Source organism: Oncorhynchus mykiss, chromosome 24 (assembly GCF_057628025.1).
Source record: "Oncorhynchus mykiss isolate SJ-2025 chromosome 24, ASM5762802v1, whole genome shotgun sequence".
Taxonomy (NCBI): domain Eukaryota; kingdom Metazoa; phylum Chordata; class Actinopteri; order Salmoniformes; family Salmonidae; genus Oncorhynchus; species Oncorhynchus mykiss.
In genome coordinates, this window is record NC_143045.1 from 26,435,840 (window position 1) to 26,453,952 (window position 18,113).

At 43.4% G+C, this 18,113-nt stretch overlaps 1 protein-coding gene across 1 annotated transcript in view; it reads right to left on the minus strand.

Annotated features, from left to right (window-relative positions):
• LOC110504071 (serine/threonine-protein kinase NLK) overlaps window positions 1-18,113 on the minus strand; it is an 82,235-nt gene that overhangs the window by 37,142 nt on the left and 26,980 nt on the right. Inside the window, exons 2-3 of the mRNA XM_021582889.3 lie at window positions 10,265-10,394; window positions 10,006-10,061 (exon numbers count right to left, since the gene is read on the minus strand). Coding sequence (XP_021438564.1) covers window positions 10,006-10,061; window positions 10,265-10,394 — 186 coding nt within the window. The remainder of the gene's footprint in view (window positions 1-10,005; window positions 10,062-10,264; window positions 10,395-18,113) is intronic.

Consider the following 18,113-nt stretch of genomic DNA (forward strand, 5'->3'; position numbering starts at 1 on the left):
AGTCCCCTCCTGTACTCTCTGTTCACCCAACCCCATCATTAAGTTTGCTGACGACACAACGGTGGTAGGCCTGATCACCAATGACGATAAGACAGCCTTTAGGGAGGAGGTCAGTGACCTGGCAGTCTGGTGCCAGGACACTGACCTTTCCCACAACGTCAGCAAGACAAAGGAGCTGATCGTGGACTATAGAAAACGGAAGGCTGAGCACACCCCCATCCACAGGACTGTAGTGGAGCCGGACGTTCCTCATATCCACATCACTAAGTATACATACAATGTCTGAGGCTGACGCATGCTGAACGTGGAACTAGAGAGAGCTCGGTTGTTTTTGAAAATTTCTGAAAAAGGTTTTTCTTGAGAAAACAAATATTTACTAGCCTACCTGTTTCATGTAGATCCCGTGACGTGGTTATCCTCAGTTTCTGGAACCACTACTATCTGTCTCGGGATACTGCCAAACCCTAAAAACCTGCTGCTTGGTAAAGTGGTTAGCTTAGCTGCTCGCTATGAAGCTAGCCAGGTTTCCTTGACAGTTTGAACACCGCCCTCGATACGGTTAGCCCTTGCGGCTGGTACTGCGGATAGTTCCGGGCTTGTGGCTGTTTAAATCCCAGCTGTTTGTTGCCGTTTCCGTCGGCCCTGAGAGCTGTGCTGGCTGGAACTGCGTTGAGTACCAGTGTTAGCCTACGCTGCTACCATGACAAAGAACAAAGCCTAAAATCTTTGAAATTGTTGCATGTTTAATTTAGATTTTTGTTCGGTGTAGAATGACTTTGTATGCGGATGATTAGACACTCTACATGTCAGTACCCAAAGCCAGTGAGCTCACTGAAATTATAAATAAGGAGTTGCAGTCAGTATAAAAATGGGGGATCAATAATAAACTGGTCATAAATAGAGCTAAAACTAAAAGCATTGTACTTGTTTTAAAACATTCTCTAAAACCTAAACCTGAACTGGAATTGTGTAGAAATGGTGTGACCATTGAGCAAGTTGAGTAAGCATAACATTGGATGGTCAATTATCATGGCCAAGTCATATTGACAAAGTCGTTGTGAAGACGGGGAGGGGTATGTCTGTTATAAAAAAAAATGTTAGGTATTCTTTACACAATTCAACTGTACTAGTCGTTCAAGCTCTGGTCTTGTCCCATCTTGATTACTCTCCGGTAATATGGTCAAGTGCAGCAAAGAAAGACCTAACAAAGCTGCAGCTGGTTCAAAACAGAAGCAGCACACCTTGCCATTAACTGCACATGCAGAACTAATATCAACAACATGCATGCCAGTCTTTCCTGGCTGAGGGTTGATGAGAGACTAACTGCAGCAAATCTTGTTTTTGTGAGAAATATTATTGTATTGACATTTCCAAACTGTCTGTATAATCAACTTACATACAGCTCTGAAAGACATACTTACCCTACCAGACATGCCGCTAGGAGTCTCTTCACAGTCCCCAAATCCAGAACGAATCCAGCACGAATTCAAGGCAACGCACTGTATTATATAGAGCCCTGATCAACTCACTTCCACCTGAAATTACTCAAGCAACAGCATAATTTGTATATATAAAAAAAAACACCTCACCTAGTTATAATGTCTATGTTAATGATTTTAAATGCATCTAAACTGTAATGTGTATTTTTCTTTCTGCATTGTTGGAAGGGCCGTAAATAAGCATTTCCCTGTTTGTCTACACCTGTTGTTTATGAAGCATGTGACAAATACATTTGATTTGATAATAATTGTTGTAATGATAAGGCTTCACTGTACTGTTATTTCCAGTGGTGGAAAAAGTACTCAAATGTCATACTGTAGTAAAAGTAAAACATACCTTAACAGAAAATGACTCAAGTGAAAGTACAGATACCCCAAAAACGACTTATGTAGTACCTCAAAGTATTTTGACTTAAGTACTTCACACCACTGGTTATTTCCAAGCACCAAAAAGATATGCACCATTAATCCAGCAAAAACGGTTTGCTTCTAGCCCAACCAGGTCCAAATCTGACCCATATTACCGGGGCAACATTTTTGTCTTCCTATAGTGGATCGCCATGACTGCATTTTACATTGATAAACCATGTTGTGGGCAGTTCTAAAACTACTTGTACTTATTCAGTGATGTTACCTGGTGTTGTACTGGAAGGCCTACCGGCTTGCAGTGCTTCCTACTAGTTATCACGATAGGTAGCTAACGTGGCCTACATAAGAAATCATTCATATTGACAGCCATCTAGATGTGCCCTTGACCAAAATTGTCAACCAGTTTAACTTGAGGACCAGAATGTTGACCGCGGCGCCATACAAGTGGCAAAATAGTTGTCAAGAGATTTTTTATGTGCCAATTCTGTGGCACGTGGTTTATGAACTGACACATAAAACAACGCTTGCGAGTTTTTCAATTTAAATGATTATTACAAATTCTTGCCACAAACAGAATGTTATGTATTTGGGACATTCAACCATCTCAGCTCTGCAGATTTTGCTACGAGGAGAAATAATTATTAGATCCCTTATTTTGGTTTTGCCCCCATGTAGCTTGTTTAGGAATGGCTGATAAATCACAACATTTATCTAAAATTAACCCTACAAATAGCACTGTCAAGAGATTTGGAAAACCATAGTCAATCAATCAACAATATAACAATACTTTAGTAAAAATATGTATCTTTAACTTACAATCTGTAGATACTATGTAATTTGTCAGGTTCAGAATTTCTGTGAAACATCAAATTAGTCAGGTTCAGAATTTCTGTGAAACATCACAGCAGTTTAAAAATATATGGCACATGGAAATCATAAAGAGGGCAGTTTACAGGTATAGGTGTGATGGACTAGAGTAGCTGAGGGGTGGGTTTATGGAGATAAGTGGGATGGACTAAGAGTAGCTGAGGGGTGGGTTTATGGAGATAAGTGGGATGGACTAAGAGTAGCTGAGGGGTGGGTTTACGGAGATAGGTGAGATGGACTAAGAGTAGCTGAGGGGTGGGTTTACGGAGATAGGTGAGATGGACTAAGAGTAGCTGAGGGGCGGGTTTACGGAGATAGGTGAGATGGACTAAGAGTAGCTGAGGGGCGGGTTTACGGAGATAGGTGAGATGAACTAAGAGTAGCTGAGGGGTGGGTTTACGGAGATAGGTGGGATGGACAGAGTAGCTGAGGGGTGGGTTTACGGAGATAGGTGGGATGGACAGAGTAGCTGAGGGGTGGGTTTACGGAGATAGGTGGGATGGACAGAGTAGCTGAGGGGTGGGTTTATGGAGATAGGTGGGATGGACAGAGTAGCTGAGGGGTGGGTTTACGGAGATAGGTGGGATGGACTAAGAGTAGCTGAGGGGTGGGTTTACGGAGATAGGTGGGATGGACAGAGTAGCTGAGGGGTGGGTTTACGGAGATAGGTGGGATGGACAGAGTAGCTGAGGGGTGGGTTTACGGAGATAGGTGGGATGGACAGAGTAGCTGAGGGGTGGGTTTATGGAGATAGGTGGGATGGACAGAGTAGCTGAGGGGTGGGTTTACGGAGATAGGTGGGATGGACTAAGAGTAGCTGAGGGGTGGGTTTACGGAGATAGGTGGGATGGACAGAGTAGCTGAGGGGTGGGTTTACGGAGATAGGTGGGATGGACAGAGTAGCTGAGGGGTGGGTTTACGGAGATAGGTGGGATGGACAGAGTAGCTGAGGGGTGGGTTTACGGAGATAGGTGGGATGGACTAAGAGTAGCTGAGGGGTGGGTTTACAGAGATAGGTGGGATGGACAGAGTAGCTGAGGGGTGGGTTTACAGAGATAGGTGGGATGGACAGAGTAGCTGAGGGGTGGGTTTACGGAGATAGGTGGGATGGACAGAGTAACTGAGGGGCGGGTTTACGGAGATAGGTGGGATGGACAGAGTAGCTGAGGGGTGGGTTTATGGAGATAGGTGGGATGGACTAAGAGTAGCTGAGGGGTGGGTTTATGGAGATAGGTGGGATGGACTAAAAGTAGCTGAGGGGTGGGTTTATGGAGATAGGCGGGATGGACTAAGAGTAGCTGAGGGGTGGGTTTACAGAGATAGGTGGGATGGACTAAGAGTAGCTTAGGGGTGGGTTTACAGAGATAGGTGGGATGGACAGAGTAGCTGAGGGGTGGGTTTATGGAGATAGGTGGGATGGACAGAGTAGCTGAGGGGTGGGTTTATGGAGATAGGTGGGATGGACAGAGTAGCTGAGGGGTGGGTTTACAGAGATAGGTGGGATGGACAGAGTAGCTGAGGGGTGGGTTTATGGAAATAGGTGGGATCGACAGAGTAGCTGAGGGGTGGGTTTATGGAGATAGGTGGACTAAGAGTAGCTGAGGGGTGGGTTTATGGAGATAGGTGGGATGGACTAAGAGTAGCTGAGGGGTGGGTTTACAGAGATAGGTGGGATGGACAGAGTAGCTGAGGGGTGGGTTTATGGAAATAGGTGGGATGGACAGAGTAGCTGAGGGGTGGGTTTACAGAGATAGGTGGGATGGACAGAGTAGCTGAGGGGTGGGTTTACAGAGATAGGTGGGATGGACAGAGTAGCTGAGGGGTGGGTTTACAGAGATAGGTGGGATGGACAGAGTAGCTGAGGGGTGGGTTTATGGAGATAGGTGGGATGGACAGAGTAGCTGAGGGGTGGGTTTACAGAGATAGGTGGGATGGACAGAGTAGCTGAGGGGTGGGTTTATGGAGATAGGTGGGATGGACAGAGTAGCTGAGGGGTGGGTTTATGGAGATAGGTGGGATGGACAGAGTAGCTGAGGGGTGGGTTTACAGAGATAGGTGGGATGGACAGAGTAGCTGAGGGGTGGGTTTATGGAGATAGGTGGGATGGACAGAGTAGCTGAGGGGAGAGTTTATGGAGATAGGTGGGATGGACAGAGTAGCTGAGTGGTGGGTTTATGGAGATAGGTGGGATGGACAGAGTAGCTGAGGGGTGGGTTTATGGAGATAGGTGGGATGGACAGAGTAGCTGAGGGGTGGGTTTATGGAGATAGGTGGGATGGACAGAGTAGCTGAGGGGTGGGTTTAAAAGCTCATGTTCTATAATAGTTATACATTGGTGTTTAGTCATAAGTACCATCTAAGTACCATGTAATGTAACTACCGTAAAAAAAAGTAAAATGTGTCCAGAATGAGCATGTAACAACAAAAGAAAAAGCTGTAAAATTAAGTTTATTTTTGTCCCCCCAAAAATGTGATAATGAAACCGAAGAAAAAGAACACAGCTTAATCAACACTGTCCAACCTATAGCAGAGCACTTTCCACACACCCACTCCTTTCCACACGCCCACTACTTACCTTTTTGACACACCACTCTCCCATACTCAGGTCGCTTAATTGGGATGCAGCTAACATCTTCTCCATCTCAACAAGAAAATTGTGCTTTTACACAATGTACAAACCTTATATTCTGCTAATTACTTTGTAATTTCAATGACAGGTATTCATATCAACATTTTAGTTTTTCTAATAAATTAATGTCTTTACGTTATTACATATTAGTTTCTAGGGCACAACAATATAGGCTGTATCTAAATCAATAAAAAAAAGTATTTTCTGATGCTCCTAAATTTCATGTGGTGCTCCTAACCTTTTTAAGTTGGGAAAACCAGTGCTACCAATTATTTTTATTTAGAGCCCTGACCCCTACACACTCATGCATCCGTAATGGCAGCCTTCTTCCTTCGCAGGATGCAAGCAGCAGCAGAGTAGTGTGTTTCTGTCAATAAAGGCTCCTCAGAGGAGGAAGGGGACAACCATGCTCCTCAGTGAATTTCATAAAAGGTAAATTGTAAAACATTTAAAAAGTAAACCTTTTTAGATAAAACTATACTAAATATATTCACGTCACCAAACAATTGATTAAAACATACTGTTTGCAATGAAGGTCTACAGTAGCCTCAACAGCACTCCGTAGGGTAGCACCATGGTGGAGCCGGAGGACAGCTAGCTTCCATCCTCCTCTGAGTACATCAACTTCAATACAAAACATAGGAGGCTCATGGTTCTCATCCCCTTCCATGGACTTACACAGTAATTATGACAACTTCCGGAGGACGTCCTCCAACCTTTCAGAGCTCTTGCAGCATGAACTGATATTTTTTGCATCCAATCAAAGGATAAAATTAATCAATCTAGTACTGAAAGCATAAGTTATAGCTAGCTAGCACTGCAGTGCATAAAATGTGATGAGTAGTTGACTCAGAGAGAGAAATACAATAGTTGAACAGTTTTAAACAATTACATTGTTTTTTTTCACTTTCATTTTTACTTACTTAGCTAGAAAATGCAGCTAGCTAGTTTAGCCTACTCAAACACCCTGTTCAAAAAGAGGGATGCTATGTTAGCTAGCTGGCTATGACTATCCAACACAACACAAAAAAAGCTTCCAAGTTAAGGTAAGCGTTTGGTTTTACAAATGTATTGCCACCAGGGCCCGCCGGTGTTAGTTCTAAAATGCCTACTGACTGTATACTGTAACGTTTCTGCATGATTGTAGCGGTTTAGTAACACGTTATTTCTATTAGCTATGTTGCCTATGCTATTACTTTAGCAGATATGGTGACAACGATGTAGGCTGTGTGTAGCAGTTATGATATGGTTTGGCTTGGAAAGTGTTTTATGCCTGGTCACATACAGCTGATGTGATGTGCATTGAAGTTCACAAGCGAAGGGAAAAGGTGAGAGGAGGAGAGTGCATAGATGCGAGAAGGAATACAACGTGGCTGTTATGAAAGTGAACTGTGTTTACAGGTGATCAGGGGTGTATTCATTCCGCCGATTTAAGTTGAAAAGCATTTCTTAAACGGAATGAAGTGGGGATGAACATACCTGAATTTGTCCAATAGAAACTCTTGTTTGCAACTGTTGGACTAATGATTACACCCTAGATCAGCTAGATGCAGGCAAGAGTGTGCAAAACGGTATTGAATGTGTTACTGTCTGTCACCTCAAATTTTTCTCTCGACATGTGTGCATCTAGGTTGTAGGCTAGGTTCTAGCAACATCAGGTATCACTGTTACATTGAACTGGGTGAATGGAATATGAATGACAGTCATCCAATATGCTGTATTAAAAACAAGGCCATGCTCATGGAAAAAAAATAATTGTCCTCCCTCATCTTAACCTCTTGACGCCAGGGGGCACTATTTTTATGTTTGGAAAAATAACGTTCCAAAGTAAACGGCCTATTTCTCAGGACCAGATGCTAATATGCATATAATTGACAGATTAGATCCAAAACTGTCAAAATATCGTCTGAGTATAACAGAACTGATATTGCAGGCGAAACCCTGAGAAAAATCAAACCAGGAAGTGGCTTCTATTTTGTTCCATAGCCTCCCATTGCTCCATTTAAAGGGATATCAACCAGATCCCTTTTCCTATCGCTTCCTCAAGGTGTCAACAGTCTTCAGACATAGTTTCAGGCTTTTATTTTGAAGAATGACCGTGAATGACCACATTACATAAGTCGATAGGTTGGGGCTCTCAGAGTGAGTTGGGAGCAAAAAGAGAAAGGCGGCCATTGTTACTCCCGGTCCTAGTGAAAAGCCAACTGTCCCGGTTGATATATTATCGAATAGATATTTGAAAAACACCCTGAGGATTGATTATAAAAAACGTCTGACATGTTTCTTTGGACATTATGGATATAATTTGGAATTTTTGTCTGCGTTGTCGTGACAGCTCTTTCCGGTGGATTCCTGGGCATAATGCACCAAACTAACGGAGGTATTTGCATATAAAAAATATCTTTATGGAACAAAAGGAACATTTGTTATCTAACTGGGAGTCTCGTGAGTGAAAACATCTGAAGATCAAAGGTAAACGATTAATTTGACTGCTTTTCTGATTTTCGTGACCTGATGCTAAGTGTACTTGTTGTTTTGTCGAGCGATCGATAAACTTACACAAACGCTTGTATTGCTTTCGCTGTAAAGCATAATTTCAAAATCTGAGACGACAGGTGGATTAACAAAAGGCTAAGCTGTGTCTTGCAATATTGCACTTGTGATTTCATAAATATGAATATTCAGCGTTGCTGATGAAAATGATCCCGGATCCGGTATGGGTGGTTCAGAGAGGTTAAACAGAAACGGAACCGACCGCCACTGGTGTGTGTGTATGTGCGTGTGCCCCCCAGGATATACACAGAACAGGATAGTTATATCACAGAGGCCCAAGCTCCAACCCTACGCCTGAAGGACTCATTCTACCAACGACACTGATTTATTCATAGCTTTAGTGTTACGCTACTAAACAAAACATGAATGTCGTTTCTCACTCAAATAAAAAATATAAACACAGAAAAATACAATTGAATTGGATTCATAGTGGAACATCTACATCAGCAAAGGGAAAGTGGAGAAAAAGGGGCACAGAGAGAGAATGAGAGAGAGAGAGAGAGAGACACAGAGAGCGAGCGAGAACGAGACAGAGAGAAATAGAGAGCGTAATAAAGAGGAAGAAAATACAGATGACATACCTATTTCCAGGGCCTATTCCTGGTTTCCCTGCCTTCAAATAGACCGCTGCCTGAGTTCAATATGCCACCACTCCCCCAACACTCTCAAAGGCACAAATTGTCATGCACGTGAGTGCACAGCATATATTCCAGTTGTTGTTTATTCTAGTATCAAAAAGCACACAGAAATGCTGCTATACAGTACACTCATTAGGGCCTTCCATTGTGTGCTTTAAAGTGAGTCCAAAAGCAGCAGAATGTCACACAATTAAGAGTAAAGGGAATAATCACTCTGCCGAATGAGTAACGGCTAAAAATACAGAGGTAAATAAATCTCTCAGCTAAGTGGGTTTTGTTTCTTTTCTTTCTTTAGTGAATTATGAGAGAAATTGATCTCTCATTAATAGAAAGACTGCCAAGACAGAACTAAAGAAAGTCAACTTGGTTTAGAGAGATGTAAACTGGAAATAAAGAAATGTAGTGAAGGGTTTATAAGAGCACATGGAGTGACCGGGAGCCAGTTCAATACAGGGGAGCAATGTGTAATTTGTATGATTAAATTATATGCTAGATTACAGAGAAAGCTCGGAAAGCCTCAAGCCTCATTCCTCCAATTCCAGTCCATAAAGGAAATATTAGAAATAAGAATGAAAACTAAATGGGACATCTCAGCATTTTACACTCCCTCCTTACCACCCTCCTCATCCTCCTACACCCCAAAATAAACCAAGGAAAAGATAACTAAAAGGTGTCGGTGAGAGGCTTGTGCCTTTCCCTTCACCCTGAACATGCAGAATGGGAGCAGGCTCAACTCATTTTTCCAAAGCTACAGTATTCGGTCAGTCACTAAATACCAACTGATAGTGCTGTCGACTGATGAGGACCAATATGGGGGATAGCAGTGGGTAAACAAACAGCCAAATGACCCCCCTCCACCCAAACCACCTGTAAGAGTGAAAACACAAGACTGAGAAAGAGGTAGACGCCATCTGCCAGTAGATCACCCACCCATCTATCTATCTCCCACTGAATCAGCAAGCTCAGCTCCTTTCCTCCGGTCTCCTCCCACACCCCAATCGACACTCCTGGAAGCAAAATAATGTCAATGAGACAGGTCAGTAAAAACCTCACCATTTTAACAACCCCAGCAGACATAGACTTCCCTGGGCATAGGCGATAGTGAGAGTTTCTAAATCTGATAGGGGCCTTCCAGCAGGTAGCATAAGACTGGATCTGGACTGACACCATACGGGCAGAGCCCACTTAGCAGCAATGACACAACACATCCCATCTAAACAACGCAAACAGATCAGATTTAATATACAGCAGACAAGTCTGTCCACTTTAACCTGTGGAAGGAGCCAGCAGCCAGGGAGATTCACTGATAGCTAACATAGCTGCTTAAACAAAATTGCATGGAATATGTGTAAGAAGTGGTTTTAAACTCCTACGATTGTGAGACTGGAAGGAAGGGGTTTGATGAATATAGGCCACATAGACTGGCCACTGTGTCATCGTTTAAGGATACATTTCCTCAAAGTAGTCGATGTGTGGAGGCTGTAGGATGTCGAGAGCCGAGAGCACCTGCGGAGAGGAGAGGAGGTCAGGCACATCCGCAGGGAGGGGATGGAGAGAGGGATCAGAAAGAGAGAGAGAGAGAGAGAGTAAAGAGAGAAAGAGAATAGAGAGTAGGAAAGGACAGAGAGGAAGAGATGAGGGTGGGAGGTGACAGGGGGAAGAGAAAAAGAGGAACCAAGAGAGGGGAGGGAGGCTAGCCATCCACTCACATTATCATGTTTGAAGAAGCACAGCATCTTCAGCTCACGGAAGACCCTCTTACAGGAGACGAGGTTCTGGAAGACGTTGGGCATCTTTTTGAGGGCGACTCGCTTTCCATCCCGGGGGTCCGTCACTGACCTGGAGTGGAGGGAGAGGATCAGAGTATGAGACAAGACCCTCACAGACATCACACAGCAAGCTCCTGTCATAGCCCTGTAGTTGATGCCCAGCCATATTTTCAGAGTGAGTGGCAATACAGTAAATGATTAAAAACATGAAAAACATACCATGAAAAAACAAGCAGTCTAAGAAATAATCAATATTAACAGTGCTAAGAGAGAAATAAGTGCAGTTCAGGTTAAACACTGCTTTGGTTACGCTACTGAAGGTACTATCATCTTAGCAGGGGTGAAGTAACTGCAAACCCAGAAATACAAATACATCTCACACCAGGAAGGTCACATTCAGTGGTGTTCCTGTATTAAATAACAATATTTATTTACATTTTCCTTAAAATTAAATCTCTTCATAACAACCACCTAACCCCAGCCTTAAGAGGAAGATTAGTCCAAAGCATTTTACAATACCCATTAGCAGAAAACAGAAAGGTCGTGAAATAGAGGTTATTTATTTTCACTGAGACGGTGGTCATTACACAAGCGCTATGATGAAACTAGCTCTCATGAGGACCACCACAGAACTGGAAGACCTAGAGTTACCTCTGCTGCAAAGGATACATTCATTATAGAGTTACCAGCCTCAGAAATTGCAGCCCAAATAAATGCTTCAGAGTTCAAGTAACAGAGACATCAACATCAACTGTTCAGAGGCATGAATCAAGCCTTCATGGTCAAATTGCTGCAAAGAAACCACTACTAAAGGACCCCAATAATAAGAAGAGACTTGCTTGGGCAAAGAAACACGAGCAATGGATATTAGACCTATGGAATTCTGTCCTTTCGTCTGATGAGTCCAAATTTGAGATTTTTTGTTCAAACAGTTGTGTCTGTGAGATGCAGAGCAGGTGAACGGATGATCTCTACATGTGTGGTTCCCACCGTAAAGCATGGAGGAGGAGGTGTTATGTTGTGGGGGTGCTTTGCTTGTGACACTGTCAGTGATTTATTTAGAATTCAAGGCACACTTAACCAGCATGGCTACTACAGCATTCTGCAGTGATACACCATCCCATCTGGTTTGGGCTTAGTGGGACTATCATTTGTTTTTCAACAGGACAATGACCCAACACACCTCCAGGCGGTGTAAGGGTCATTTGACCAAGGAGTGATGGAGTGCTGCATCAGATGACCTGGCCTCCACAATCACCTGACCTCAACCCAATTGAGATGGTTTGGGATGAGTTAGACCGCAGAGTGAAGGAAAAGCAGCCAACAAGTGCTCAGCATATGTGGGAACTCCTTCAAAACTGTTGTAAAAGCATTCCAGGTGAAGCTGGTTGAGAGAATGCCAAGCGTGTGCAAATCTGTCATCAAGGCAAATGGTGGCTATTTTGAGGAATCTAAAATATATTTTGATTTGTTTAACACTTTGTTACTATATGATTCCATAGGTGTTATTTCATAGTTTTGATGTCTTCACTATTATTCTAAAATGTAGTAAAAATAAATTAAACCCCTTCAATAAATCCACATAAAATCACTCAAATTATCTTTCAAAGGTAATGGTAATAAAAGTTATTAACAAATTGTGGAGACAAGAAGAAAGTGTGATCTGATAGAGAGAATATGGTAAATGGTTAACTGGACAAATTATTTGTTTAATTTATCATGCCTGCATTGATGCCGCAGATGGATCATTAGCAGACAGAGCAGAGAGCCATGTGAGTCAGACAGGCCAGACCTCCCTTGGAACCCACATCTCACTTAAAGGACACAGACACGCACGTAGTCACAAACACACACACTTACATACACTACAGCACCCCGCACTGTCGCACACAAACTCACATTCACCAACATACCCATGAACCCTCTCACTCAGACACACACACTTCCAGGCCGAGAGATGAGAAGCAGTAACCACCTTGAGGATCTTGCAGACCCTCACAGTTTTTAATCAGCAAGCCTTTTAGAGATGAAACGCTTTCCCAAAATAATATTATCCCCCACTTCAAACAGAGCAGGAAAAATAAACCCTAAAACCATAAGAGTTTAATCTAAGAAGAAAAGCCTGGTTCCACATATAATTTCCTTCCAGAATGGCGAGGAGTGAAAAATGTATCCATCAATTGTGGTTTGATTCAAACCTACAGCCAGATACCAAGCAGCAAGCCTTCTGATGTGGGTCGACAGGGTACCTGCTGATCAGGGCATCACTGGGAGTGTACAAGGAGGTGGGGGGGCCAGAAGAGAGCAAAGGGAATCCCAGTTAGAACTCAGTGCTGAAGCCTGTCTGACCAACCAGATCTGGTCATAAATACAACATACAGCGGACACTGCTGCTGAAACAGTCTGCATCTCTGGCAGAACCTTGGTCTGTGTGGTTGAGCCGTGTGCTGTGCCGCCTGCTATCCACTGCTCAAATCATGCAAGAATCAAATTCAATACTGCACGTCAGTGAGCGTAACATGTTTTTATAGTTGCCATTTTTAGGACAATATGAATATTTGAAATGTACCATATTGCTTTCACGGGGGTATTGAATTTGAATGAATTTGCTAAAGCAATATCCCCACCTCCGTGGTGTAACCTACACACCTCCTCGGTGTAACCTACACACCTCCTCGGTGTAACCTACACACCTCCTCGGTGTAACCTACACACCTCCTCGGTGTAACCTACACACCTCCTCGGTGTAACCTACACACCTCCGTGGTGTAACCTACACACCTCCTCGGTGTAACCTACACACCTCCTCGGTGTATACTACACACCTCCTTGGTGTATACTACACACCTCCTCGGTGTATACTACACACCTCCTCGGTGTATACACACCTCCTCGGTGTAACCTACACACCTCCTCGGAGTAACCTACACACCTCCTCGGAGTAACCTACACACCTCCTCGGAGTAACCTACACACCTCCTCGGAGTAACCTACACACCTCCGTGGTGTAACCTACACACCTCCGTGGTGTAACCTACACACCTCCGTGGAGTAACCTACACACCTCCGTGGAGTAACCTACACACCTCCGTGGTGTAACCTACACACCTCCGTGGAGTAACCTACACACCTCCGTGGAGTAACCTACACACCTCCTCGGAGTAACCTACACACCTCCTCGGAGTAACCTACACACCTCCTCGGAGTAACCTACACACCTCCTCGGAGTAACCTACACACCTCCTCGGAGTAACCTACACACCTCCGTGGAGTAACCTACACACCTCCGTGGTGTAACCTACACACCTCCTCGGAGTAACCTACACACCTCCGTGGTGTAACCTACACACCTCCTCGGAGTAACCTACACACCTCCGTGGTGTAACCTACACACCTCCGTGGTGTAACCTACACACCTCCGTGGTGTAACCTACACACCTCCGTGGTGTAACCTACACACCTCCGTGGTGTAACCTACACACCTCCTCGGAGTTACCTACACACCTCCGTGGTGTAACCTACACACCTCCGTGGTGTAACCTACACACCTCCTCGGAGTAACCTACACACCTCCGTGGTGTAACCTACACACCTCCTCGGAGTAACCTACACACCTCCTCGGAGTAACCTACACACCTCCTCGGAGTAACCTACACACCTCCTCGGAGTAACCTACACACCTCCTCGGAGTAACCTACACACCTCCTCGGAGTAACCTACACACCTCCTCGGAGTAACCTACACACCTCCTCGGAGTAACCTACACACCTCCGTGGTGTAACCTACACACCTCCGTGGTATACCCTACACACCTCCGTGGTGTAACCTACACACCTCCGTGGTGTAACCTACACACCTCCGTGGTGTAACCTACACACCTCCGTGGTGTAACCTACACACCTCCGTGGTGTAACCTACACACCTCCGTGGTGTAACCTACACACCTCCGTGGTGTAACCTACACACCTCCTCGGAGTAACCTACACACCTCCTCGGAGTAACCTACACACCTCCTCGGTTTCCTGTTTTAAAATATATTTGGAGATATAGGTTTTAACACCAGCCTGGGCTCTCTCATGCATCAGCTTTACGGGGAATGTACTAGCTAATGTGTCACAGTTCCTCTTGTCCTATCGCTACATTATGACAACTACAGTAGGGCCATCCCCGACTTAAATAAAATATTGGTTCGAGCAAGTGATTGGTTGAAATTTTAAAACATATATTTTTCCATATACAGACACACCTTATGTATTTTAATAAAATCAACTACATGTAAACTACTGAGATTGTCTGATGCTTTAAGCACACTGTGAATTCAATAATTAAGACACACAAATGACTCAAGAGGGAGCCAGAGATCGCCATTACACTCCCGAAGTAGCTGGTAATAGGCTACACTAGGGGTCAGCAACCTTTTCCATTTAAAGTTCCTAATTTATCTTACCATTTCTACCTATCTGCGTGCCAATTATGATCTTCATCTCAACTTGGTCCAGCCCCTAGTTTGCTCTAACAAACGTGCAACATTGTATAAAATACTCTGGACCCTCAGTTTCCCACGCCAGTGAGATCCAGACAGACACAGCTGTAGGCTATTTGCGCAAGGTATAATAAGTAAATCAGGTAGGCCTACTTTATGATCTTTCCACCTGATAAAAGCATGACATTGTTTTTCCCTTTCACGCGAGTGGTTATAGAAAGGGAGCTGGAAAGATTTTTCAAATAGGCTACATTGAGGAACTATTGTTACTCTCAATGGATGTACAGTACCAGTCAAAAGTTTGGATGCACCTACTCATTCAAGGGTTTTTCTTTATTTTTACTATTTTCTACATTGTGGAACAATAGTGAAGACATAAAAACTATGAAATAACACATATGGAATCATGTAGTAACCCCAAAAAAAGTGTTAAATCAAAATATGTTATATTTGACATTCTTCAAAGTAGCTTCATGAAGTAGTCACCTGGAATGCATTTCAATTAACAGGTGTGCCTTGTTAGCAGTGAATGTATTTCCATCGTAATGCTTTTGAGCCAATCAGTTGTGTTGTGACAAGGTAGGGGTGGTATACAGAAGATAACCCTACTTTGTAAAAGATAATAATATGGCAAGAACAGCTCAAATAAGCAGAGAGATGACAGTCCATCATTACTTTAAGACATGAAATTCAGTCAATACGGATCATTTCAAGAACTTTGAATGTTTCTTCAAGTGCAGTCGCAAAAATCATCAAGTGCAATGATGAAACTGGCTCTCATGAGGACTTCCACAGGAAAGGAAGACCCAGAGTTACCTCTGCTGCAGAGGAGAAATTCATTAGAGTTAACTGCACCTCAGATTATAGCCCAAAAACATGCTTCAGAGTTCAAGTAACAGATATATCTCAACATCAACTGTTCAGAGGAGACCGCATGAATCAGGCCTTCATGGTCAAATCGCTACTAAAGGACACCAATAAGAAGAAGAGACTTGCTTGCGCCAAGAAACATGAGCAATGGACATTAGACCGTTGGAAATCTGTTCTTTGGTCTGATGAGTCCAAATTTGAGATTTTTGGTTCCAACCACCCCATGTCTTTGTGAAACACAGAGTAGGTGAACGGATGATCTCCGCATGTGTGGTTCCCACTGAAGCATAGAGGAGGCGTGATGGTTTTGGGGTGCTTTGCTGGTGTCACTGTTGGTGATCAATGGATGTAAAAACAGACTTTGTTTACTTGCCGTTTGAGGTGAAGACATTTTTTATTTGAGAAGCTTCGCAGCTCATTAGTGGTGGTGAGTTAAGCCAATCAGAAATACTATCAGATCCCCAAATGGGCACATTCATACGCCTACATTTGTGCGCAGGCTAGGTAACCTAGGCCTACTTCTATGTATAATCAGCTGCGCGTACTTACGCAACATTGACAGAGCACTTCAAACAAAACACAATGAATAAATTGACAACTTGTAATTGAAATTAACCACAAGTGTAGCCTAGGTTTTGCACTCCGCAAACAACGTGTCCACTCTGACAATGAGAACTGTAAAAGGCAGTAATAGTAATATATTGAATGCATTAACAGAAATTATGTTAACCAAACAAACATTGTACATGACAAATTATGATCAAACAATTGACCAGTCGACAAAATGGGGTCAGCCCTAAACTACAGTGTCATATTTAGAAGATTCAAACAAAGGTATGTTTGAAATGTCAATAATCATGTTATATTTTGCCTCACACGGCGGTGTGGTGAGTTTACTGACAGAAACAAGCCTTCTTTCCACCGCAAGGTTAATGCATCATAATGCATTTTTTACAATGTCTATTTTAGATCCCAAAAAAAGGGGAGGTGGAAGGTATCTCATCTGTTTATTATTAATAGATGATGTGTTTCAGGCAGCTAGTGAAGGATCTGCAGTCACATCAGCAACACTGTGGTTTCTAGGCCCTCTGCCTCCCCTATAGAGCAGCACAGACCGCAGCTACCTGCTCGCCTCTCCCCCAGCCTGCATGCTCATCATGACCAGTGTCACTCTCTCACTTCACAAACACATTAATGCTTTTATTATTGTTGATGTGTGTGTCCTGGCCAGGAGGAATATTTTACTATATACCAGTATTGATGCATGGACCGGTTTGGGTTTTTACTTTACCTTCTATAACGATATTTGAATGTTTGGTTTGTTAAATGTGATATGCCGTGTGTAACGTCCATTTTTATAGTTTACTCCGCTACTTGAGTCATCCCTCTCATCTCCCTCTCTCCACACCCCGTCACTCAAGGAGCGCATTTTTTGTTGCTTGACCACGAGACACATGCGTTCAGTTTGCATGGTCAATGCAGCACATGTAACAATGTTGATGACAACAATGTTGTTTCCAATTTGATCTTCATATAAATCCACAAGCGTTCTATAATTACAATATTAGTTCGTGTTTCTTACATCTGCAAACAGCTCATTTGTATTTTCTTAGCAAGTTAAGCTAAATCGTGTTAGTCACTAATGCTATTTGCTAGTTAGCTAATAAAAGTACTGAGTCAGAGCAATCTGATACAAGTGCTGGTGGGGGCCTAAATCAGCATGTTGTTTGTACAGCAGTATTTTCTAAATCACTATATAGGCGAAGATTTAATGTAGCCAAAGTAACACAATAACTCATCCATTTATTTTTCTTATATTTTACCTTTATTAGGCAAGTCAGTTAAGAACAAATTCTTATTTTCAATGACAGCCTAGGAACAGTGGGTTAACTGCCTGTTCAGGGGCAGAACAACAGATTTGTACCTTGTCAGCTCGGGATTTGAACTTCCAACCTTTCAGTTACTAACGCTCTAACCACTAGGCTACCCTGTCTCTGACCACTAGGCTACCCTGTCTCTAACCACTAGGCTACCCTGTCTCTAACCACTAGGCTACCCTGTCTCTAACCACTAGGCTACCCTGTCTCTAACTACTAGGCTACCCTGTCTCTAACCACTAGGCTACCCTGTCTCTAACCACTAGGCTACCCTGTCTCTAACCACTAGGCTACCCTGTCTCTAACCACTAGGCTACCCTGTCTCTAACCACTAGGCTACCCTGTCTCTAACCACTAGGCTACCCTGTCTCTAACCACTAGGCTACCCTGTCTCTAACCACTAGGCTACCCTGTCTCTAACCACTAGGCTACCCTGTCTCTAACCACTAGGCTACCCTGTCTCTAACCACTAGGCTACCCTGTCTCTAACCACTAGGCTACCCTGTCTCTAACCACTAGGCTACCCTGTCTCTAACCACTAGGCTACCCTGTCTCTAAC